A 27,391-nucleotide genomic window follows, 5' to 3' on the forward strand; every position below is an offset into this window, starting at 1 on the left:
AGAATATGGTCAAACTGTATATTAACGAAATATATTCAGTTCTGAACAGGCGTCATCAACATAATATTTTTATAGTAGGTACGCTTTCTCGTTTGGTGCGGCGAGTGTACACTTAGTACAAAGGGTGTACTACCCACATAAAAAGAACCAAAAAAATAACTATACCTATGAACATAATTCGTTTTATTAAATAAATTATAAAAAAAGTTTTTTTACTGACCCTGTATATAGGAGATATCCAAAAATACTTCACAAACATATTAGATAAGAAATGGATCAGCTTCCAGTCATCATCTCAAAATATATTTCTGATATGTGGACAATTCGATGAGAGATGAAGTGAAATATATCAGTAGTTTCAATTATTATTAAAAGGTGGTATGATTTCAAAAATGTTTTTGTCAATATATCTCCTGTCAATAGCTGTTACGGTAAATGGTAAGTAGAAGAGAATTACTGATTTTTGAAAGTGTCTGAGCCTATGAGCATGATGATAAATACTAGTTTTTGAAAGAAATTAGCTTGTTGAAGTCCCATTAATTTAGCGATTCATATAAAGACAAACAATGGACTGCTTGAAATATGTCCTTTGTATGGCTGTTCTGCAAGGCGTAATAAGCGTCATTGGATTTATCTGTGATTACATAACAAATTTCACAAACATGGATTTAATGGATCCTGTTATTAATTTTCATCAAGTAACGGGTCAGTCCATTTATAAGTCATTAGATTTTTTGGCCTCCGAAATAGGGTATGGGCTTCATGTTCTTTGTAACGAGTTTCGATGACTCACCTTGTCTGAGCGACGTATTTTTTATCAAAATCTTCACAGCTCATTTAATAAAACCCCGACATTTCATTTTCCAACATCTTGTCTTCAGGGTAATCTAAAATTTTTTGGAGTGAGGAAAACATTTTGAAAGCTAATTCTAACTTCAAACTTTTTAGAAATTCTATCCTATCAATTAGGGACCTTAGTTCATACGGACGACTGGGTATTAAGGCTGCGTAAAGCATATTTATGCTGACTCAGGTAGTTTGGTATGCAAATACCTGGAATATACCTGGAATAGGTAAATTAACAATAACAATCTTCGAATTTGTGTAATTGGTGACTTGGTCAATTTGTGGAAATTCATAATCATTTCAATTGAATGAACGAAAACCTTTTTTCTTATTTCCACTAGTTATTTCATTTTTAGGACTGGTTTCGGGTTTTATTCCAGCATTATCATTGTGGAATTGGCCACGGTGGTAGTGCGCCCGACTCACTATCGGAAGGTCGTGGGTTCGATTCCCGCCTCGACCAGATATTTTTCTCTAGAGAATTTATCTGGTTGAAGCTGGGATGATTCTGCAACCGTGTTAGGAATCACACGTTGAAAGGTAAGACCTCGTTAGTCCTTAGCTCGCACAAGTTTCTCAACTTCTGAGAGTTGTCGTTCATATGGGGGCGACAGCTGATTAACGGAAAAACATATTTTAAACAGATCAAATATAAAACTAACTGATACATTTGAAACTGTAACTGCCAACTGTAGAAATTCAACACTGGAGATTATAGAAATTCCTGAGAGTAGGAGATTTGAGCCGGTTCTAAGCCTCCCCCCACCACTATGACGTCACGTGGGGTGGATGACCTAGACCGACTCATGTGACCCTGAGAAATATGTCTGGTGCATGCCACCTTGAAAAATATGTATGGTGCATATGACCTTGAAAAATATGTCTGGTGCATAGGTGGTATGTGTACATCACAGATTACAGCCGGTTCTGGGCCTCCCCCCACCACTATGACGTATTAATTGATTTTTTTGTTGTTGTTTAGTAACATCAAGGCGATGTGACCTTGAAGGGTCTGGTGCATGGATCGTTCAGAATTTTTTTCATATGAGATTTTGTGTGTGTGTGTGTGGGTGTGACATAGTGACGTAATTACATTTGATTGGTGTGTGTGTAAGAATGCACGGTACAGGGTTTCATCATGTGCTTGTCTATGTACAAACATACGTCTGCATACTTCGAAGATCCTTCAAGTAATTAATGTTCCATCGATGTGAGCCCACCAAGTTATTAGTGGTGTGACGTCACAGCATCAACCGTTCAACGGTAAGAGAGCGAGATGTTCACTCCCCGACGTGCGGCTGAGTAATGCGTATTCATCGGTGTGCCCTCACCTATATCGCTGCAGTGAAGGAAGTGACGTAACGCATCGCTCTAGCCTCGCTATCGATGGTGACACGCAGGTGGCCGAGGACTGTGCTAACGTCTGCCCTCTTCGAGAGCGCAACGCCCACTGCCTGTTCGTAACGACATCCAGTTGGGAGGTGGGCTTGGCTGTGACGTCAGGCATCTCTAGTGGGTAGCGAAGTGGGGTGAACTGAAGAGAGTTAAATAACGTGCATTTGTATAGATAATATTGTAGAATCTCGTGAAGAATCAATTTGAAAATTATCAACTTGAGCTGTGCCAAGGTATGGTTAGGGCGAATGGGATACATATAACAATTGACTGAAATTCTCTCTATTATAGCAAAATTTGATCTCACATTTTCGCTTTGAAACCTCATTGAACTATTGAGGCCCGCGTCGGACTGCAAAGTTAAAGGTTATAATATAATTGGAGATAAGTAATGAGAAGAGTTCATTGCATGTATTCAAATGATTCAAGATGAAACAAACCAATGAAGCACAAGTGATAAGAAATGAGAGTTCAGAGAGTGGATTCTTGTTGCTTGTAACTATCCAATGGAATTTAAGATCTGAATCTTGTGTAATGTTATATTCATGATGACGAATAAAAGAACAGTTATTATTTAGGTCTATTTTATGTACGGAAAACACTGAAGAGATTGAAATTGAATTACAGAATACATATTCGGAAGAGAAATAAATATACTAGGATTTGGAAAAATCTTGAGTTTTGGATAGAATTTAAAAATTGTGGAAAGAGACAACTGCTTTGATGAGCCGATTTTCTATAGTTTGTGCCTGTATTTGCCGTATGTCAAAAACTTGTCGATTTTGATATTGCACGTAGCTTTTGCATTCCGTTTCGACCTTCACAGCATATGACATCAGCGCAACTATAACTGAAAAGTAGGATGTGCCATCACTTTGATCGAAAATAAATTCATTCACCTGTCATTGCCAGATTTACCGGCAAGTTTGGTTTGACTTTCAAATAAATACAAGGTTATTATCTGCCCCGAAACAGATGCGTAGATTCAACACATAACATTTTACAGAAGAACAGACTGACATTTCTCACGCATATGCTTGTCTAACATGAACTAGGTACCGCATACTTAATGATGATTCAAAATGCTACACTATATTTTTTCTTGAAATATGATTACATTACAATTTGAACCAACCTAGTGGATGATATTGACGTAACTTCAACTGAAACATGGGTATCGCCTCACTTTGGTCTCTTTTTTTCCACACATTGGCAAAATCTGATGGTGAAGTTTGATTTAACCTTGAAACTAAATACAAGGATTTTCTCGAGGGTCGAGTTTTCATGTATGCCGATGGCACAACATTGTGACGTCCCCAGATCTGAATGAAATTGAAAATGAAACGAAACTAGTAATCAATGAATTCGAATGTTGGTGTAGAAACAATCATTTAATAAATAATGGAAATAAAACAACATTCATCCAGTTTTCAAGTAAGTATCAGCGACTTTCCAAATAAATCTAGGTTTCGAAACTGAATTGTCTTTCAATAATCACATCGAATACTTGTGCACTTCTCTGAAAAACGTATTTTGCCTTGCTAACAATGAAATCAAATTTTTTGAGACATTATCTCTTGGATATATACTATGGTCTAGTGTATTCTAAGCTTAGTATAAATATTACCATTTGGGACACTCATCAGAAATAAATAGAATCTTTATAAGGCAAAAACGCTTCATTAGACTAATTTTTGATCTCAAAAACAGAGAATCTTGTAAGAAAACATTCCAAGACAAAAAAAAATTTCACATTACCATGCATTTATCCTTACAAAATATCAAGCTACGTTCATGTACATTCTCATTTGCTAACAAGAATTGAGGAAATTCACTGTCATTAAACGAGACGGAGAAACGATTTCCATCAGGAAAAAATGAACCATAATGAAACAAATTTTCTCATATTCAAGAAAAAAGTCAAAGACTTTTTGGTAACAAGTTGTTTTTACTTCCTGATAGAGTATGAAAATAATATTTTTGTGTAACATGTGCTACTATTGATATAAGTGCTATAAGATAAAATATCTTTTGTAAAATGTGACGTGTCATATATACATTCATGTATCAAAAATGATGACTAAAATTTGACTTTGACTTCTTCGCCAATGTTATGCTAGACTGAGATTTGTAGACATGTAGTGTCAACACTTGACATTTTACAGGAGAACAGACTGATATTTCTCACACATATGCATGCCCTACATGAACTTCCGCATGCTTAAAAATGATGTAATAATTTAAAATGTCACACTACGTTTTGTCTTTTCGAAACATGATTGATTACAAATCTGAAGCCATACAGTAGATGATATTGATATGATTTCTACTGAAAAGCAGGTTTGTTCTCACTTTGGTCTGTTTCTCCCCCACCATGTCAAGATCTGACAGAGCAGTTTGGTTTGAGCTTGAAACTGAACGCCCAGGTTATGCTAGATGGAGATTTGCGGAGTTTCCAAAAGAGATGCGTAGGGTCATGCCATTTTGCAGTAGAATAGATTGATATTTCTCACACATGCATATGCTCGCCTAACAAGAACTTTCACGTATTGCAGTACAATCTAATCATTTGAAATTCAACACTATATTGCAGTATCTGACGGTGGAGTGTGGTTTGACTGTGAAAATGAATACAAAGTTCATTCTTAGCGAAAATCGTGCTAAACGGGGTTTGGAAGTTCTCCAAAACAATGTATAGTCACAACACAACATTTTGCAGCGAAAAAGACATATTTTTCACACCTAAATATATTCTCGACATGAACTTTTACATGTCGCAATACACATGTTTCAATTTGAAATGTATTACTATCTTCTTCTTAAAACCCAATATTATCCAAGATTCAAGCCAATATACCGTATGACGTAAGCGTGTATTCAACTGAAAAGGAGGTATTTTCACACTTCAACCTGAAAACTGATTCCTCCCCTCCACCATTTCATGATCTGACCTTGAAGTTGAGTTTGATCTTCAACTTGACTACGTGGTCATTTTCTGTCGATGTCCTGCTATACTGGTTTGTGAGTCCCCAAATATTACATAATGCACACATTTTTCGTACATACACACGCATGCCTCACACCATGCATGCTTATGTTTATGTTGTAGTATTTTTCTCGAGAGAATTTATATGGTTGAAGCTGCGATGATTCTGCAACCGTGTTAGGAATCACACGTTGAAAGGTAAGACCTCGTTAGTCCTTAGCTCGCACAAGTTTCACAACTTCTGAGAGTTGTCGTTCGTATGGGGGCGACAGCTGATTAACGGAAAAACAAGAAACAGAACATTTACTTGCTGCATGATAAAGATACAGTAATGCAACTTGTCGCTATCGAATTGGGTACTATAATAACGTGATCAACATTTTTGTCAACATTTTTACTGTTGTTCCTGTGAATATAGTATTTCAGACTAATATATCATCATAGAAATTCAGTTTTCTGATATACTATGATTCCATAAGACATGTATCTCAATAGCAGATTTTATTCATATTTATATTTGGTCACATTACTTCCAACGCAAAGTTTTCCCCGCTAGGTAGTGCTGTTTCTAATTTACTGTTCGAGGAAAATTTTCTGGCGCTCCATTTCGGTCAATCAGTTATTGTTGAACCTGCTTCTGCAATTTTGAAAAATGATTGTTGATTTGATGAAATATATCGCATCTATCTTGAGCCTCATAATAGATGAATAAAAGGAGAAAACAGTGAACGATGGACTTGAAGAGTGTTATAAGGCTTCTAAACGAATAAAAAAAGATCTGAAAAATACTACTACTATGGGTGGGAAACAAAATCTACTAGCATTCTTGATCAATAATACAACACTACGTAATCAGATGAAATTTGAGATGAAGAAAGGAGCAGGCCTGATTAGCCGGAAAGAGACAGCCTCTAATCGAATACATTGGGATGATTCAGAATCGGCATTCAATTCGCGTATCCGGACTGAAGTTATTAGTAATCTCAAGCATAAGAACCCTACCTCATTTTTGATCGACTATAAGACCCTTTTTGTGAGACTAATTCAAAATGCATTGAAAAAGGATGCATTTTTGAAGGTTAATTTGACATTCGGTGGAGAATTTGAGGTTGTCAAAGGCGATCAAATCTTCAACGAATATAAGTATTTCTCAATATCTAACGCATCCATCCATAGTAACACTGATATGAATATGTGGTTTGAGGAATATGTTCTGCAATCATGATAAAGTTGGAAGAGTTTCAGGAACGTGACAGAGGTTAGACGTTGAAAGCAGTAGTGAATTTGGGGGTTACCGTAAACAAATTTGTACCGCAGAGAGGTTCATCATACATTGAACTGCCTTCTCAAATCAAAAGAGAAATCATGATATAATGCCTGCTTCGCTTGGGCCATTGTTTCGGCGTTGTATCCAGTTCCCCATGGACAACATTCAGATCACATCCCATCTTATCCTGACTATTCAAAAGTTCTGAAGTTGTGAGGTATTCACTTTCCGATGAAAATTATTCAGATGAATAGTTTCGAAGAGCAGAATGATCTCTCAGTCAATGTTTACACGTTCAAACTTTTTAAATCCAAGTATACTGTAATACCGCTAAGATTGAGCATAGCAAAAAATAAAAGCAAACATGTGAATCTACTCATGATTCAAGACATGTATTACGATGAAAGATGTGAGGATTCAATAAATGTCTGGTCACCAACCAGAAAACACTTTGTTTGGATAAAAGATCTATCTAGTTTGGTGAGTAATCAACTCGACAACCGTAATAGAAAAAAATATTATTGCCATAGGTGTTTTCACTGTTTTTCCACGCAAGCTACGTTAGATAAACACCTTGAAGACTGCTCGAATACAAAGGAATGTCTACCAAAATTACCTATGGAGGGAAAATATATTTTGAGGTTCAAAAATTTCAAAAATAAAATTACATCGCCTTTCGTCAAATATGCCGAGTGTATTGGTATCTGCACAAGATGGCAATAAATATCAACGACATATTCCGGCATCTATTATATATTATTATTTTATCGATCATTTCGTGATGAAAATTGTATGAAATGGTTTGCAGACGAGATAGGTCAGTTTGCTGAAGATGTTGCAACTGTGTTCCAGTGTCCTTTCGATGTAGATATATCAGCCAGCCAGGAAACATTTTTTCAGGCAGCAACTCATTGTCACATATGTGACAAACCATTCAATATATCAGACAAAATAGTATGCGACCATAATCGTCAAATACCTAAAAATAATTAATCGCCAACCATCACACAATGAGTGCATTATAAACTATCAAGATGATCCAACAATTCCCATCGTATTTCATAACTTATCAGGATATGATGCACATTTTGTTATAGAAAATATTGCATTGGATCTCAATGGAAGTGTCGCCGTTTGGCCGATAACAAAGGAAAAGTATATCTCCTTCACTAAAAATATTTCTGGTAGCAAGATCCACTTCAGATTTTTTAACTCATTCAGATTCATGAGTTTTTCGCTGGATACGTTAGTATCATATCTATCAGATTTTCCAAATCTCATATCATATTTCTCCAACCGCTCGAATGATGAAGAGTAGATTTTGACAAAGAAGGGTGTAATGCCGTATGACTATATCGATTCTTTCAAAAAATTCAATGAAGATTGTTTACCCCCTATCGAAACCTTTTACAACATATTGGAGGAAAAACCGTGTCCTAGGAGATCTTACTTACGTGTCAAGCTGATATGGGCTACTTTTAATATAAATACATCGGGAAAATATACGAATCTGTATTTGAAGACGGATGTTATGCTTCTGGCTATGTCTACGAGCAGTTCCGCTCAAATTGTCATGAAACTTACAGTTTGGATCATGCCCATTATTTCACTCTGCCTGGCTATACATGGGATGCTATGTTATTCAAAACGAAACAGCAACTTGAACTTCTCACCGATGTAGATCAGTAGATGTTTTTCGAAAAGGGAACAAGAGGTGGACTGAGTCAAGTTCGCTCCAAGCGATGAGTCACAGCTAATAACAAATACATGGGTGACAATTATGATGGAGCTAAAGCTGACTCATACCTAATGTATTTCGATGTTAATAATCAATATGGCTGGGCAATGTCTCAATATCTACCATACGGCTGGTTTGAGTGGATGGACACCAAAATTGATATCACAACTGTGCCTGATGATGCCTCGGAAGGTTATATACTAGAAGTTGATATGGAGTATCCAAACAACCTTCACGATATGCATAAGGATTTACTGTTTTGCCCCGATCATGTGGATCCTAAGACAAAAAAATCTCGAACCGAAAGTACATCGGATGTGAAACAATTTAAATTGATGGCTACTCTATAGTCGAAGAAATAGTGTGTAACTTTACAGAAATCTCAAGCAGGCCTTAGAACATGGTCTCATTTTGAACAAGATTCATCGTGTTCTAAAGTTCAAGCAGTCCATATGGTTGAAGCCCTACAAAGGCTTGAACACACGTTTGCGAACTGCTGCCTCGAATGATTTTGGAAAGAACCAATTCAAACTAATGAATAATGCCGTATTTGATATGTACTGCTATCTTCAAAACTCAATTTTTGTCCCGTATATATAAATATTTGTTTAAGGGAAAACTATGGAAAATCTGAGAAAGCACTCTGATGTTCGCCTTGTAACGAGTTGGGATGGGCGATATGGTGCCGAAGCCAGAATCTCCAATCCTCGGTTCAAAAGTTTGACTGTCTTCGATGAAAACTTGACTGCCATTGAATTGGGAAAATCCAAAATATTCTTCAACAAACCTATATATGTTGGAATGGTAGTACTGGATTTGGCAAAGTTGACCACATATAATTTCCATTATGAATACATGGCTCCTAGGTATAGAGAAAATTTTTGCGCAGTTTATACTGACACGGACAGTTTGATTCATGAAATTATAAATTATGATCCATATGAGATGATGAAAAATGATTGTCATCAGTATTTCGATACTAGCGATCATCAATCAGATATCATTTACAATATTCCTCGAGCGAATAAGAAAGTGATTGGATTGATGAAGGATGAGAACAACAGAAAGCTTATGCTCGACTTTATTGGACTCAGATCTAAATTATACTCAACTAAAACTGCAACGTCAGAAGATTAAATCACTGATCTGAAAAAAAGATTGAAGCAGGAGAATTATGAAAATGATGAAATCAAACAAATTGTGGCCAATTTCGGAGTATCCAAGAAAGCGAAGGGCGTTAAACATAATGTTGTCAAAAAAAAATCGCTTTCGAAGATTACGTGGCCTATTTGGAAAATTATACCGAAAAAGCAATCACACAAAAAAATTTGTGAAATCCTATAAGCATAGGGTGTATTCAACAGAACAAACGAAGATTGCTCTGAATCCTAACAATGATAAACGCTAGCTAATTCCTGAAACCTACCATACTCTTCCATGGGAACATTTTTCAATTCAAAATCTATGAATATTGATTAATAACAATATCAACTACAAATTATTCTCGTCTCACAAGAACTGTTCTATGTACGAGTGAAAATCACATATCATATTGAAAGCTTTTGTTAACATATTATCTTGTTGCTGATATACAGGTGTATTTTTGTGAGTCAAAGCAGAACTATTGGAAAAATGAACCATACTGTCATTTATTTCGAATTGAACCACACATCTATTTTCTTTCGAGAGAGGTTTTATATGGGGCTATTGGCGATGTTTTTCTTCCTCTACAATCTAAAAATCAAACGCTCCAGCAGCTCTAACTCCTGGGTGGTGTGTTGGTGTTTCAACGATGAACTCACAACCAGATGATATCAACCACTTGTCCTCATTTTTTAGGGTAACATTTCTTGGTCTCTTCCTTCGAAGGGCTCATAAGTATCTATTAAGTCGATGTATTTCCTGAAAATATTAAATTCAACTCTTCCATCATATCTTTTGTAAACAGACAACAATAAAAAATATTTATGTATTGTGTAAGATCGTGTTCATTATATCTTTTCGGTTTACATTTTGTAAGTAGTTGTTTTGAATCATTAGTTAACTTGAGTGTGTTTTTATTGATGTTCAAAATATTAATTTCAATAGAAAAATACTTTTTCTATGACATCCATCATCTTGTAGAATCAAACCATAACACAGAGAAAGATCCATGTTGACTTTACGACGACAGATTGACATTACCAGAAACATAACCCAAATAACCAAAAAAATAGCCATTAAATCATCTTGTGTGAAAGCTGTTTGGAAAAATGTGTAACTGAAACTGGTTTTGATCTATTTCAGTTTAAAATCAATTCAAAAATATCTGTTAATTTCTCTTGAATACATGTTGTTGATATAAATAGACGAAAACCCACATAAAAATTCAGTTTTGACCAAATTGCAGTATATTTCATAGTAAAGCACTCCATTAATTATGAATCTCGATATTATAGAAAATGCCAAGTCGAACAAACATGTTATTATCAGCATATACCCTTTTCAATATTAGTCCTTATTGAGATTAAAATCTTTCATAATTACCAATCAACCACATCTATCCTTCCACTATTCTAGACAAATATCTTCAATTTCATCAAAAGTCAAATATGGAGCTACATAATCGAAAATTGGTATGATGGAGATTGCGATCATACTGTTGGAATGGAACAATCACATTACAATTGTAGCGAATCAATTGTTTTGCTATTCGTCTGTAGTTTTGATCTAAATACATAACATCGATATCTTTATGGCTACACATTGATATATTTATGGCTACACATTGAAAACATTTTCTCAAATTTGTACCAATATATTTCAGATACGCACTTGGTGTTATGAGAGTTTACTTGATTTTGAGATTTACTGGTGTGTAATTTTTCTGCGTATCAGTAGAAAAACTTCAGTTTTATAGGGAGACTAGATCAAGTTTTTTTTTTCAACCATTCTTAGCTGGAAATAAAGCCCAAACATAACGCATTTATAATTCAATACCAGACAGCCCTGTTTCAATCCGCCATAGCTCTCATCAGTGGTGTTAAGCTGAACCACAAATTCATTGCTAGAATCAACTGTAATTGAAGAACAAGTTATAGTAAAGAAGCGGGTTTACATCTCTGCCCACGGCAGGGGTGGAATTTGCAGATCGGTTTCGGGTCTATAATGAACGTAAAGTCTAGTGGCCAAACTGCCCGAAACCGATCTGCAAATTCCACCCCTGCCGTGAGCAGAGATGTAAACCCGCTTCTTTACTATAACTTGTTCTTCAATTACAGTTGATTCTAGCAATGAATTTGTGGTTCAGCGTAACACCACTGATGAGAGCTATGGCGGATCGAAACAGGGCTGTCTGGTATTGAATCATAAATGCGTTATGTTTGGGCTTTATTTCCAGCTGATAATGGTTGAAAAAAAAAACTTGATCTAGTCTCCCTATAAAACTGAAGTTTTTCTACTGATACGCAGAAAAATTACACACCAGTAAATCTCAAAATCAAGTAAACTCTCATAACACCAAGTGCGTATCTGAAATATATTGGTACAAATTTGAGAAAATGTTTTCAATGTGTAGCCATAAAGATATCGATGTTATGTATTTAGATCAAAACTACAGACGAATAGCAAAACAATTGATTCGCTACAATTGTAATGTGATTGTTCCATTCCAACAGTATGATCGCAATCTCCATCATACCAATTTTCGATTATGTAGCTCCATATTTGACTTTTGATGAAATTGAAGATATTTGTCTAGAATAGTGGAAGGATAGATGTGGTTGATTGGTAATTATGAAAGATTTTAATCTCAATAAGGACTAATATTGAAAAGGGTATATGCTGATAATAACATGTTTGTTCGACTTGGCATTTTCTATAATATCGAGATTCATAATTAATGGAGTGCTTTACTATGAAATATACTGCAATTTGGTCAAAACTGAATTTTTATGTGGGTTTTCGTCTATTTATATCAACAACATGTATTCAAGAGAAATTAACAGATATTTTTGAATTGATTTTAAACTGAAATAGATCAAAACCAGTTTCAGTTACACATTTTTCCAAACAGCTTTCACACAAGATGATTTAATGGCTATTTTTTTGGTTATTTGGGTTATGTTTCTGGTAATGTCAATCTGTCGTCGTAAAGTCAACATGGATCTTTCCTCTGTGTTATGGTTTGATTCTACAAGATGATGGATGTCATAGAAAAAGTATTTTTCTATTGAAATTAATATTTTGAACATCAATAAAAACACACTCAAGTTAACTAATGATTCAAAACAACTTCTTACAAAATGTAAACCGAAAAGATATAATGAACACGATCTTACACAATACATAAATATTTTTTATTGTTGTCTGTTTACAAAAGATATGATGGAAGAGTTGAATTTAATATTTTCAGGAAATACATCGACTTAATAGATACTTATGAGCCCTTCGAAGGAAGAGACCAAGAAATGTTACCCTAAAAAATGAGGACAAGTGGTTGATATCATCTGGTTGTGAGTTCATCGTTGAAACACCAACACACCACCCAGGAGTTAGAGCTGCTGGAGCGTTTGATTTTTAGATTGTAGAGGAAGAAAAACATCGCCAATAGCCCCATATAAAACCTCTCTCGAAAGAAAATAGATGTGTGGTTCAATTCGAAATAAATGACAGTATGGTTCATTTTTCCAATAGTTCTGCTTTGACTCACAAAAATACACCTGTATATCAGCAACAAGATAATATGTTAACAAAAGCTTTCAATATGATATGTGATTTTCACTCGTACATAGAACAGTTCTTGTGAGACGAGAATAATTTGTAGTTGATATTGTTATTAATCAATATTCATAGATTTTGAATTGAGTAATGTTCCCATGGAAGAGTATGGTAGGTTTCAGGAATTAGCTAGCGTTTATCATTGTTAGGATTCAGAGCAATCTTCGTTTGTTCTGTTGAATACACCCTATGCTTATAGGATTTCACAAATTTTTTTGTGTGATTGCTTTTTCGGTATAATTTTCCAAATAGGCCACGTAATCTTCGAAAGCGATTTTTTTTTGACAACATTATGTTTAACGCCCTTCGCTTTCTTGGATACTCCGAAATTGGCCACAATTTGTTTGATTTCATCATTTTCATAATTCTCCTGCTTCAATCTTTTTTTCAGATCAGTGATTTAATCTTCTGACGTTGCAGTTTTAGTTGAGTATAATTTAGATCTGAGTCCAATAAAGTCGAGCATAAGCTTTCTGTTGTTCTCATCCTTCATCAATCCAATCACTTTCTTATTCGCTCGAGGAATATTGTAAATGATATCTGATTGATGATCGCTAGTATCGAAATACTGATGACAATCATTTTTCATCATCTCATATGGATCATAATTTATAATTTCATGAATCAAACTGTCCGTGTCAGTATAAACTGCGCAAAAATTTTCTCTATACCTAGGAGCCATGTATTCATAATGGAAATTATATGTGGTCAACTTTGCCAAATCCAGTACTACCATTCCAACATATATAGGTTTGTTGAAGAATATTTTGGATTTTCCCAATTCAATGGCAGTCAAGTTTTCATCGAAGACAGTCAAACTTTTGAACCGAGGATTGGAGATTCTGGCTTCGGCACCATATCGCCCATCCCAACTCGTTACAAGGCGAACATCAGAGTGCTTTCTCAGATTTTCCATAGTTTTCCCTTAAACAAATATTTATATATACGGGACAAAAATTGAGTTTTGAAGATAGCAGTACATATCAAATACGGCATTATTCATTAGTTTGAATTGGTTCTTTCCAAAATCATTCGAGGCAGCAGTTCGCAAACGTGTGTTCAAGCCTTTGTAGGGCTTCAACCATATGGACTGCTTGAACTTTAGAACACGATGAATCTTGTTCAAAATGAGACCATGTTCTAAGGCCTGCTTGAGATTTCTGTAAAGTTACACACTATTTCTTCGACTATAGAGTAGCCATCAATTTAAATTGTTTCACATCCGATGTACTTTCGGTTCGAGATTTTTTTGTCTTAGGATCCACATGATCGGGGCAAAACAGTAAATCCTTATGCATATCGTGAAGGTTGTTTGGATACTCCATATCAACTTCTAGTATATAACCTTCCGAGGCATCATCAGGCACAGTTGTGATATCAATTTTGGTGTCCATCCACTCAAACCAGCCGTATGGTAGATATTGAGACATTGCCCAGCCATATTGATTATTAACATCGAAATACATTAGGTATGAGTCAGCTTTAGCTCCATCATAATTGTCACCCATGTATTTGTTATTAGCTGTGACTCATCGCTTGGAGCGAACTTGACTCAGTCCACCTCTTGTTCCCTTTTCGAAAAACATCTACTGATCTACATCGGTGAGAAGTTCAAGTTGCTGTTTCGTTTTGAATAACATAGCATCCCATGTATAGCCAGGCAGAGTGAAATAATGGGCATGATCCAAACTGTAAGTTTCATGACAATTTGAGCGGAACTGCTCGTAGACATAGCCAGAAGCATAACATCCGTCTTCAAATACAGATTCGTATATTTTCCCGATGTATTTATATTAAAAGTAGCCCATATCAGCTTGACACGTAAGTAAGATCTCCTAGGACACGGTTTTTCCTCCAATATGTTGTAAAAGGTTTCGATAGGGGGTAAACAATCTTCATTGAATTTTTTGAAAGAATCGATATAGTCATACGGCATTACACCCTTCTTTGTCAAAATCTACTCTTCATCATTCGAGCGGTTGGAGAAATATGATATGAGATTTGGAAAATCTGATAGATATGATACTAACGTATCCAGCGAAAAACTCATGAATCTGAATGAGTTAAAAAATCTGAAGTGGATCTTGCTACCAGAAATATTTTTAGTGAAGGAGATATACTTTTCCTTTGTTATCGGCCAAACGGCGACACTTCCATTGAGATCCAATGCAATATTTTCTATAACAAAATGTGCATCATATCCTGATAAGTTATGAAATACGATGGGAATTGTTGGATCATCTTGATAGTTTATAATGCACTCATTGTGTGATGGTTGGCGATTAATTATTTTTAGGTATTTGACGATTATGGTCGCATACTATTTTGTCTGATATATTGAATGGTTTGTCACATATGTGACAATGAGTTGCTGCCTGAAAAAATGTTTCCTGGCTGGCTGATATATCTACATCGAAAGGACACTGGAACACAGTTGCAACATCTTCAGCAAACTGACCTATCTCGTCTGCAAACCATTTCATACAATTTTCATCACGAAATGATCGATAAAATAATAATATATAATAGATGCCGGAATATGTCGTTGATATTTATTGCCATCTTGTGCAGATACCAATACACTCGGCATATTTGACGAAAGGCGATGTAATTTTATTTTTGAAATTTTTGAACCTCAAAATATATTTTCCCTCCATAGGTAATTTTGGTAGACATTCCTTTGTATTCGAGCAGTCTTCAAGGTGTTTATCTAACGTAGCTTGCGTGGAAAAACAGTGAAAACACCTATGGCAATAATATTTTTTTCTATTACGGTTGTCGAGTTGATTACTCACCAAACTAGATAGATCTTTTATCCAAACAAAGTGTTTTCTGGTTGGTGACCAGACATTTATTGAATCCTCACATCTTTCATCGTAATACATGTCTTGAATCATGAGTAGATTCACATGTTTGCTTTTATTTTTTGCTATGCTCAATCTTAGCGGTATTACAGTATACTTGGATTTAAAAAGTTTGAACGTGTAAACATTGACTGAGAGATCATTCTGCTCTTCGAAACTATTCATCTGAATAATTTTCATCGGAAAGTGAATACCTCACAACTTCAGAACTTTTGAATAGTCAGGATAAGATGGGATGTGATCTGAATGTTGTCCATGGGGAACTGGATACAACGCCGAAACAATGGCCCAAGCGAAGCAGGCATTATATCATGATTTCTCTTTTGATTTGAGAAGGCAGTTCAATGTATGATGAACCTCTCTGCGGTACAAATTTGTTTACGGTAACCCCCAAATTCACTACTGCTTTCAACGTCTAACCTCTGTCACGTTCCTGAAACTCTTCCAACTTTATCATGATTGCAGAACATATTCCTCAAACCACATATTCATATCAGTGTTACTATGGATGGATGCGTTAGATATTGAGAAATACTTATATTCGTTGAAGATTTGATCGCCTTTGACAACCTCAAATTCTCCACCGAATGTCAAATTAACCTTCAAAAATGCATCCTTTTTCAATGCATTTTGAATTAGTCTCACAAAAAGGGTCTTATAGTCGATCAAAAATGAGGTAGGGTTCTTATGCTTGAGATTACTAATAACTTCAGTCCGGATACGCGAATTGAATGCCGATTCTGAATCATCCCAATGTATTCGATTAGAGGCTGTCTCTTTCCGGCTAATCAGGCCTGCTCCTTTCTTCATCTCAAATTTCATCTGATTACGTAGTGTTGTATTATTGATCAAGAATGCTAGTAGATTTTGTTTCCCACCCATAGTAGTAGTATTTTTCAGATCTTTTTTTATTCGTTTAGAAGCCTTATAACACTCTTCAAGTCCATCGTTCACTGTTTTCTCCTTTTATTCATCTATTATGAGGCTCAAGATAGATGCGATATATTTCATCAAATCAACAATCATTTTTCAAAATTGCAGAAGCAGGTTCAACAATAACTGATTGACCGAAATGGAGCGCCAGAAAATTTTCCTCGAACAGTAAATTAGAAACAGCACTACCTAGCGGGGAAAACTTTGCGTTGGAAGTAATGTGACCAAATATAAATATGAATAAAATCTGCTATTGAGATACATGTCTTATGGAATCATAGTATATCAGAAAACTGAATTTCTATGATGATATATTAGTCTGAAATACTATATTCACAGGAACAACAGTAAAAATGTTGACAAAAATGTTGATCACGTTATTATAGTACCCAATTCGATAGCGACAAGTTGCATTACTGTATCTTTATCATGCAGCAAGTAAATGTTCTGTTTCTTGTTTTTCCGTTAATCAGCTGTCGCCCCCATACGAACGACAACTCTCAGAAGTTGTGAAACTTGTGCGAGCTAAGGACTAACGAGGTCTTACCTTTCAACGTGTGATTCCTAACACGGTTGCAGAATCATCGCAGCTTCAACCATATAAATTCTCTCGAGAAAAATACTACAACATAAACATAAGCATGCATGGTGTGAGGCATGCGTGTGTATGTACGAAAAATGTGTGCATTATGTAATATTTGGGGACTCACAAACCAGTATAGCAGGACATCGACAGAAAATGACCACGTAGTCAAGTTGAAGATCAAACTCAACTTCAAGGTCAGATCATGAAATGGTGGAGGGGAGGAATCAGTTTTCAGGTTGAAGTGTGAAAATACCTCCTTTTCAGTTGAATACACGCTTACGTCATACGGTATATTGGCTTGAATCTTGGATAATATTGGGTTTTAAGAAGAAGATAGTAATACATTTCAAATTGAAACATGTGTATTGCGACATGTAAAAGTTCATGTCGAGAATATATTTAGGTGTGAAAAATATGTCTTTTTCGCTGCAAAATGTTGTGTTGTGACTATACATTGTTTTGGAGAACTTCCAAACCCCGTTTAGCACGATTTTCGCTAAGAATGAACTTTGTATTCATTTTCACAGTCAAACCACACTCCACCGTCAGATACTGCAATATAGTGTTGAATTTCAAATGATTAGATTGTACTGCAATACGTGAAAGTTCTTGTTAGGTGAGCATATGCATGTGTGAGAAATATCAATCTATTCTACTGCAAAATGGCATGACCCTACGCATCTCTTTTGGAAACTCCGCAAATCTCCATCTAGCATAACCTGGGCGTTCAGTTTCAAGCTCAAACCAAACTGCTCTGTCAGATCTTGACATGGTGGGGGAGAAACAGACCAAAGTGAGAACAAACCTGCTTTTCAGTAGAAATCATATCAATATCATCTACTGTATGGCTTCAGATTTGTAATCAATCATGTTTCGAAAAGACAAAACGTAGTGTGACATTTTAAATTATTACATCATTTTTAAGCATGCGGAAGTTCATGTAGGGCATGCATATGTGTGAGAAATATCAGTCTGTTCTCCTGTAAAATGTCAAGTGTTGACACTACATGTCTACAAATCTCAGTCTAGCATAACATTGGCGAAGAAGTCAAAGTCAAATTTTAGTCATCATTTTTGATACATGAATGTATATATGACACGTCACATTTTACAAAAGATATTTTATCTTATAGCACTTATATCAATAGTAGCACATGTTACACAAAAATATTATTTTCATACTCTATCAGGAAGTAAAAACAACTTGTTACCAAAAAGTCTTTGACTTTTTTCTTGAATATGAGAAAATTTGTTTCATTATGGTTCATTTTTTCCTGATGGAAATCGTTTCTCCGTCTCGTTTAATGACAGTGAATTTCCTCAATTCTTGTTAGCAAATGAGAATGTACATGAACGTAGCTTGATATTTTGTAAGGATAAATGCATGGTAATGTGAAATTTTTTTTTGTCTTGGAATGTTTTCTTACAAGATTCTCTGTTTTTGAGATCAAAAATTAGTCTAATGAAGCGTTTTTGCCTTATAAAGATTCTATTTATTTCTGATGAGTGTCCCAAATGGTAATATTTATACTAAGCTTAGAATACACTAGACCATAGTATATATCCAAGAGATAATGTCTCAAAAAATTTGATTTCATTGTTAGCAAGGCAAAATACGTTTTTCAGAGAAGTGCACAAGTATTCGATGTGATTATTGAAAGACAATTCAGTTTCGAAACCTAGATTTATTTGGAAAGTCGCTGATACTTACTTGAAAACTGGATGAATGTTGTTTTATTTCCATTATTTATTAAATGATTGTTTCTACACCAACATTCGAATTCATTGATTACTAGTTTCGTTTCATTTTCAATTTCATTCAGATCTGGGGACGTCACAATGTTGTGCCATCGGCATACATGAAAACTCGACCCTCGAGAAAATCCTTGTATTTAGTTTCAAGGTTAAATCAAACTTCACCATCAGATTTTGCCAATGTGTGGAAAAAAAGAGACCAAAGTGAGGCGATACCCATGTTTCAGTTGAAGTTACGTCAATATCATCCACTAGGTTGGTTCAAATTGTAATGTAATCATATTTCAAGAAAAAATATAGTGTAGCATTTTGAATCATCATTAAGTATGCGGTACCTAGTTCATGTTAGACATGCATATGCGTGAGAAATGTCAGTCTGTTCTTCTGTAAAATGTTATGTGTTGAATCTACGCATCTGTTTCGGGGCAGATAATAACCTTGTATTTATTTGAAAGTCAAACCAAACTTGCCGGGTAAATCTGGCAATGACAGGTGAATGAATTTATTTTCGATCAAAGTGATGGCACATCCTACTTTTCAGTTATAGTTGCGCTGATGTCATATGCTGTGAAGGTCGAAACGGAATGCAAAAGCTACGTGCAATATCAAAATCGACAAGTTTTTGACATACGGCAAATACAGGCACAAACTATAGAAAATCGGCTCATCAAAGCAGTTGTCTCTTTCCACAATTTTTAAATTCTATCCAAAACTCAAGATTTTTCCAAATCCTACTATATTTATTTCTCTTCCGAATATGTATTCTGTAATTCAATTTCAATCTCTTCAGTGTTTTCCGTACATAAAATAGACCTAAATAATAACTGTTCTTTTATTCGTCATCATGAATATAACATTACACAAGATTCAGATCTTAAATTCCATTGGATAGTTACAAGCAACAAGAATCCACTCTCTGAACTCTCATTTCTTATCACTTGTGCTTCATTGGTTTGTTTCATCTTGAATCATTTGAATACATGCAATGAACTCTTCTCATTACTTATCTCCAATTATATTATAACCTTTAACTTTGCAGTCCGACGCGGGCCTCAATAGTTCAATGAGGTTTCAAAGCGAAAATGTGAGATCAAATTTTGCTATAATAGAGAGAATTTCAGTCAATTGTTATATGTATCCCATTTGCCCTAACCATACCTTGGCACAGCTCAAGTTGATAATTTTCAAATTGATTCTTCACGAGATTCTACAATATTATCTATACAAATGCACGTTATTTAACTCTCTTCAGTTCACCCTACTTCGCTACCCACTAGAGATGCCTGACGTCACAGCCAAGCCCACCTCCCAACTGGATGTCGTTACGAACAGGCAGTGGGCGTTGCGCTCTCGAAGAGGGCAGACGTTAGCACAGTCCTCGGCCACCTGCGTGTCACCATCGATAGCGAGGCTAGAGCGATGCGTTACGTCACTTCCTTCACTGCAGCGATATAGGTGAGGGCACACCGATGAATACGCATTACTCAGCCGCACGTCGGGGAGTGAACATCTCGCTCTCTTACCGTTGAACGGTTGATGCTGTGACGTCACACCACTAATAACTTGGTGGGCTCACATCGATGGAACATTAATTACTTGAAGGATCTTCGAAGTATGCAGACGTATGTTTGTACATAGACAAGCACATGATGAAACCCTGTACCGTGCATTCTTACACACACACCAATCAAATGTAATTACGTCACTATGTCACACCCACACACACACACACAAAATCTCATATGAAAAAAATTCTGAACGATCCATGCACCAGACCCTTCAAGGTCACATCGCCTTGATGTTACTAAACAACAACAAAAAAATCAATTAATACGTCATAGTGGTGGGGGGAGGCCCAGAACCGGCTGTAATCTGTGATGTACACATACCACCTATGCACCAGACATATTTTTCAAGGTCATATGCACCATACATATTTTTCAAGGTGGCATGCACCAGACATATTTCTCAGGGTCACATGAGTCGGTCTAGGTCATCCACCCCACGTGACGTCATAGTGGTGGGGGGAGGCTTAGAACCGGCTCAAATCTCCTACTCCTGAGGTTGTCAAACTTTGAGTTCAAGAGAGGAGACCTCCATAAATCGAGTTGCTCGTTTGGGGTTATAAATTTTGGGTTTTTAATTGCTTTATTGAATTCCATGGCTTCCAACAAATTCATTTTTTTGCCATCATTACACGTGTGTAGGATTTTGAAATTATCTCTACCTATCTTGTGTTTTGATTTTTGCAAATATTCATACATTGTAGATTTTTTGTCCAATCAGACATGTTCACGGAGCCATACGTCGTAATTTCTTCCGGTTTGGCCTGTATATACTGTAGATCACACTCTATTGTATATTTACCTGATTTTTTTCATTCGTTTGGGTTTTGCATCGAACAGAATACTGCTTAAATGATCATTATATATGAAAGCTGTTGTTATTTTGTATTCAGAAAATTTTGAATATTTTCTACAAGCTTACATGAGCGATAAAACCCGAAATCGGTTGTGAAAATGAAATAACTCGTGGAAATTAGAAAGAAGTGTTGTCATTCATTTCATTCGAATGAACATTCGTCGACCTTTTGCAACCTTCCATCATGCTGCTTATCATTCTTGAACTTCTCACAATAGGATTCCATATTAGTTTGGGGTTCACAGCTTCTTATTTTCTGTTGAAATTATCCGTGTGTTTGTGAATCTTTATTGTTTTTTGTATCAGTCGGCTCTGGTATCCTTGGTTGGAGTTCCGTGTTTTCGAACATAATTCTGTGATTTCTCTCGTTGAGTGCGTGCTCCGCCACAGCCGACTTGTCCATTCGATCTAGTCGACAGCTTCTTTCATGATCCTTCAGCCTTGTTTCCATTGATCTTTTGGTGGTTTCGATGTATACCTTCCCACAAGTGCACGATATGCGATAAACCCCTACTGCCGATAGTGGGTCTCTCTTGCCTTTAGCCGACCCCAGACACCTGATCTTCTTAATGGGTTTGAAAACCGTTTTATGTTGTATTCCTCCAAGAGTTCTCCAATTCTGTCTGGGATATATGGTAGATATGCACGTGCAGCCATCTGAGCCTCCCCGTTCTGAACCGTGGAACTCTTCAGTTTCAGGGCCGTGTTGATTTCGGGTACGCTGTATCCATTCGATCTCCAGTTCCAGTTCTTTCTCGAGATGCTCTGGTTAACATACTCTTTGAGCCCGTTATAATAGAGATGACTCCACTCTTTTGACTAGGATGATGGTTTGATAGTGCATGCAGATATTTATCCTGATTAACCCATCCACTATATTTGAAGGATATATGTTGGTTACATATGTATCTGATATAATTTTTCTTAGTATCGTATCTTCCATTACCTACTCAAGGAAAACGAAACAAGCCTATCGACAATAATGTTCTGTCCTGCCATTTGGTTCCGTGAACAATACTATCAGGAAGTTATCTGGAAATACTAGCATCATACCTATATACATCGAATTCTAGACACTGGTTACTAATCACAAATACACCCAATAATGGTACCTCCTTGCTGTTTTCGGGTTCATATGTAAATTTTATATTCGAAAATCTGTTCAAAACAAACACTTTTTCCGAACATCAGAACTGCAATCCTTTTCTCGATATGGCAACCAAGTTCCACCTTCTGAAAATTGAGTGAACTGATTTGTTGGTGAAAGTTGAATAAACTCCTCTACTTCATATTTCATTGTTCTAAAATTTGCAAATATATCATCTGCATATCGGATTCGACTCTGTGAAAGTAATTTAAATGCTCTTTTGCTTCCAATTCTAATCTACCCTCTAACGGATGAGCTATAAGACAGGCAGTGGTTCATTCAATGCCGTGCCTTAGTGCGGTCTATAGAAACGGTTGTTGAACTGGGAGCAACTATTTTCCTTGAAGATTTTTGTTAGTTGTATGCATTCTTCAATTACACATACACTGATTCCAAAAAGCTTTAACATTTTTTTGCAGTGTTTGAGCATATCTCTGAAAGAGATATGTACTTTCCACTTGATGAGAAAGGAAAATACAATATATCTTCCATTCGAGTAACACATTTATTGAAAATATATTATGATAATGAGTTGTACGATATTGATATCTTGTTGTTTTAATGGCTAGACCACACAAAAGAAGTTAGAAATGAAAAATAACAGGAAATAAAAATAAACGAATCTAGGAAGGGACTTATTGATTAATTTTCCATTAAATATTTAATACGAGTATGACAGAACATCTTAGAAGAATAGCGAAAATTGATCTAGAACATGAACCTATTTGAAAAGTCAATTCTGCTTTAGATTGCTCCATGTCTATGATGAGCTGTGAGAAAATGAATTCTCATGACAAACTAATATGAAATAATTTTCAAGTTGCGAAGTGATAAGATCAGTCTCCTCATCAAATGGTCAGTCTAATATCTCACTTGCCTGGCCAGGAGAATCATGCAAATATGAAGTGCTACGTCATTATAATCATCGAAAATGTCGTATGCAATACTGTAATAATCTGATAATGAAACTTTTGAGTTCAAATTGATAACTGCTGCTATCCTCTATTGCTAGTAGTAGGCGTGAAAATTAGAAAATCGTCCGAAATAGACTCTAAATTAATCTTACTTTGATGAATCGTCACTTAGTCAATTCTGATTCTGCTGTCTGAGTATGTTCCATTTGAAACCATATAGATACTAGTTCGATATCTACTAAAATAAATTATTTCGTTGATAGCTCCCCAGGATTTCAATTAATCTATTTTATAAACTAGTCACTTGTAAGATTTGCACATACCACGTTTTATAAACTGATAATTTGTTTTTACTGCTGAACATATATTTTGCTATTAGCTATTTCAGGTGGTCACGACACCGAAATACACCGTCACAGAGCAGTTTTGTCTCTTCAACATCAGAATGAACATTTTTGTGGAGCAACTCTAATAGCTTCTAGGTGGGCATTAACATCCGCAAAATGTGTTAATCTACATCCGACCGACCTGACTGCACGCGCTGGATCCACTTCAAGGTCTTTGGATGGTCAAATTCTTATAGTAGTAAATGCAACACCACATCCAGATTACAACGAAATCACTCACGATTCAGATATAGCCGTGATTCAATTCAATGAAGATTTCAATCACACTCTGGCTTTCGCTCGGGGACTTCCTTACAAAAATCCTGATATAGAAGAATTTTCTCCAATCAATATAGTGGGATGGGGACAGACGAAAGTAGATGGAAGCTATCCAGACACTCTTCAAATGGCTCAAATTTTATCAATGTCTAGAGAAAATTGTCAAAGTGCTTATCCTTCGACTGTCATAAATTTGAACATGTTCTGCGGCGGATGGATTGGCGGAAATTCAAACATTTCTGCTTGCGATGGGGATTACGGTGGTGCAGGAATAATGAACGCACGAATATATGGAATTATGTCTTGGGGGAAGAGTTGTGGATCAAATAAATATCCAACCGTCTTCACAAGAGTTGGGAGTTACCAGGATTGGATAAATAGTACTATGAACGGTACACTGATTCCTTACTAACATGCTATTGAATTATCTTAACAGTTTTTTCTCGATATACAAATAAATAACAAAACTGAGGAGTTTTATAGATCTTAGTATTTGAAATTTTCCTAAAAACTTTCGATGCCACCGGTATTAGGTTATTTACTAGAAGCTACATGAATGATTGAAAAAAAAAGTTTCTCAGTTAATAACCGTTTCAAAGGATAGAAAACTGACAAGAGAACCTATCTTTTTAGGATGAACGGAAAGAGCAACATATTCTTTTCAATCCAACACAATCATCGAATCAAAACTGCAAACTTCACTTGCACCTTTGTTCATGAAGGCATGAAGGTTGAAAGGTAAGACCTCGTTAGTCCTTAGCTCGCACAAGTTTTGACTTCTGAGGGTTGTCGTTCGTAGGAATGCGATAGCTGGTTAACGGAAAAAACATATTCAAACATATTCACGAATTGGCGGAAATTTCCACTAATTTCCAGGGTCTGCTTCATGGAATAAGTGATCAATCAGCTGTTCCGAATATGTTCTCGGAAAACACTCAACTTATTTCATACTCTAGAAAAGATTAAAAAATGTATTGTCATTTATTGTTATCGACAGTTTTGAGCAATCAGTGTTCAGTGAGTAACTCAAGTGATTCTATGGAGGAGTGGATTGTAACATCCGTTGTCGTAGATTGAAACGGATTACTTTGTTACTCAGGAACTAAATCATGGGCTGCCGGAACTCAGCGGAGAGGGATGATGGGTAAATATAAGTCCACTTGGAGGATAAGTGTATTCTTTCTTTAAACACGCCAAGCTTATGGTGATTACAGGCTTATGGCCCAGAAGTATACTTTTGGGTTCACAGATATAAATGTCAGCAACTTATGATTAAATTTAAGTTGTGGTAAATACTTGGTTCATTCTAGAATTCGCAATTTGTGCCGCAATGTTGATTCGAGGTCGTGCGGAAGGGTGTAATACATAACAGGAAGGACCTTACATGCATGGGATATGGGACAATAGTCTCCAGCAGCACGATCCAACCCCTGTACGCAGTCCACTCAGGCAATGATCTTTTCCATGCAGATAACGTGCTCCTCGGAAGACCGTAATCAGAGATATAACGGGTGTAGTGGTCTAGCCTTGCGAGAGATACACCAGGATATACTTCACAATATCGACTTGAGGTGGTAATAAGAAGGCCTAAAATAAGGTTAAGGTTTAGAAGGATATACCCTTTAGGGTATTTTCGGGAAGTGGGTTCTTACCGTAGTTGTTGTGTGGCCTGAAGATTGGAATTTGACAAGAGAACGGGTACTTAATAAAAATCCCCAATACTGTGGGCGAGTTATTCCTTTAGATAACCCAAATATAGTTATTCACGTATTGAATATTTTGGTTTCTTCAAATCCACAAAGTGATGAGCTCAAAATTCTTGCTCCAGAGAAGATAACCAAACTCAACTCTCATTCCTAGAAAAAAAACCTTTTTCTTTTTCCTTTCCTTTTTTTTCCTATCAACGTTATTCAAGGTCGAATTATTCTGATTGTCACAAAAAACTGAACTGAATTGTTTTGAATGTTAAACAGGGTGGATGCTGTGCATAAATATATGATTTCAATATATTACATTTCTGTTATCTTATAAATCCGCTCTTGCATTTTGGGAACCGTAACATGATGACAAAAATTGTTTTGATGCCACATTGTATCCAGAAAAATCAATAATTTCCTATTCATAATTATCATACGATACATTCGTTATAGAGCAGTTCACATGAAGCAGGTACTGGGAGAGAAAGGAAATGTTTAGTTCCAAATAACTCGTCAATACATTCGCTACATTCTTCTTTCATCCTTCATCTAAACAAAATGAAAAAAAAAAATAGTAACTGAGCTTAAACTAAAAGGAAACAAATCAACATGATCTTAGCTTGTGGTGAGTTTTTAAATATTAATAATAATAATATTTATTTTCCAAAAATTTCAAATCACATATACAATATATGACATCTAAACAAAATGAAAAAAAAAATAGTAACTGAGTTCAAACTAAAAGGAAACAAATTAACATGATCTTAGCTTGTGGTCAATACATTCGCTACATTCTTCTTTCATCCTTCATCTAAACAAAATGAAAAAAAAAAATAGTAACTGAGCTTGAACTAAAAGGAAACAAATCAACATGATCTTAGCTTGTGGTGAGTTTTTAAATAATAATAATATTTATTTTCCAAAAATTTCAAATCACATATACAATATATGACATCTGAACAAAATGAAAAAAAAAATAGTAACTGAGCTTAAACTAAAAGGAAACAAATCAACATGATCTTAGCTTGTGGTCAATACATTCGCTACATTCTTCTTTCATCCTTCATCTAAACAAAATGAAAAAAAAAATAGTAACTGAGCTTAAACTGAAAGGAAACAAATCAACATGATCTTAGCTTGTGGTGAGTTTTTAAATAATAATAATAATAATATTCATTTTCCAAAAATTTCAAATCACATATACAATATATGACATCTAAACAAAATGAAAAAAAAATAGTAACTGAGCTTAAACTAAAAGGAAACAAATCAACATGATCTTAGCTTGTGGTGAGTTTTTGAATAATAATAATAATAATAATAATAATATTCATTTTCCAAAAATTTCAAATCACATATACAATATATGACAATGGTGAATATACAAAAGATAACCCACGAAAGTAAAAATTTTGCGTG

General features: G+C 35.5%; 1 protein-coding gene across 1 annotated transcript; it reads left to right on the plus strand.

Moving 5' to 3' along the window:
* The first annotated feature begins 300 nt into the window (after window positions 1–300).
* LOC111510540 (trypsin-like) lies at window positions 301–25,666 on the plus strand. The gene is made up of 2 exons (XM_074177896.1): window positions 301–438; window positions 23,990–25,666. Exons 1-2 carry the CDS (start codon window positions 381–383, stop codon window positions 24,685–24,687), a joined length of 756 nt encoding a protein of 251 aa, XP_074033997.1. The 5' UTR covers window positions 301–380; the 3' UTR covers window positions 24,688–25,666.
* Window positions 25,667–27,391: the final 1,725 nt, after the last annotated feature.

The sequence above is a fragment of the Leptinotarsa decemlineata genome, unplaced genomic scaffold (assembly GCF_025532065.1).
Source record: "Leptinotarsa decemlineata unplaced genomic scaffold, Ldec_3_MD MMD2_tig00003335_RagTag_RagTag, whole genome shotgun sequence".
NCBI classification, from domain to species: domain Eukaryota; kingdom Metazoa; phylum Arthropoda; class Insecta; order Coleoptera; family Chrysomelidae; genus Leptinotarsa; species Leptinotarsa decemlineata.

Coding starts and splice junctions, on each gene's coding strand:
- LOC111510540 (XM_074177896.1), top strand. CDS start 381: ATGATTTCAAAAATGTTTTTGTCAATATATCTCCTGTCAATAGCTGTT. Junction 439..23,989: donor AATAGCTGTTACGGTAAATG/GTAAGTAGAAGA, acceptor TTTTGCTATTAG/CTATTTCAGGTGGTCACGAC.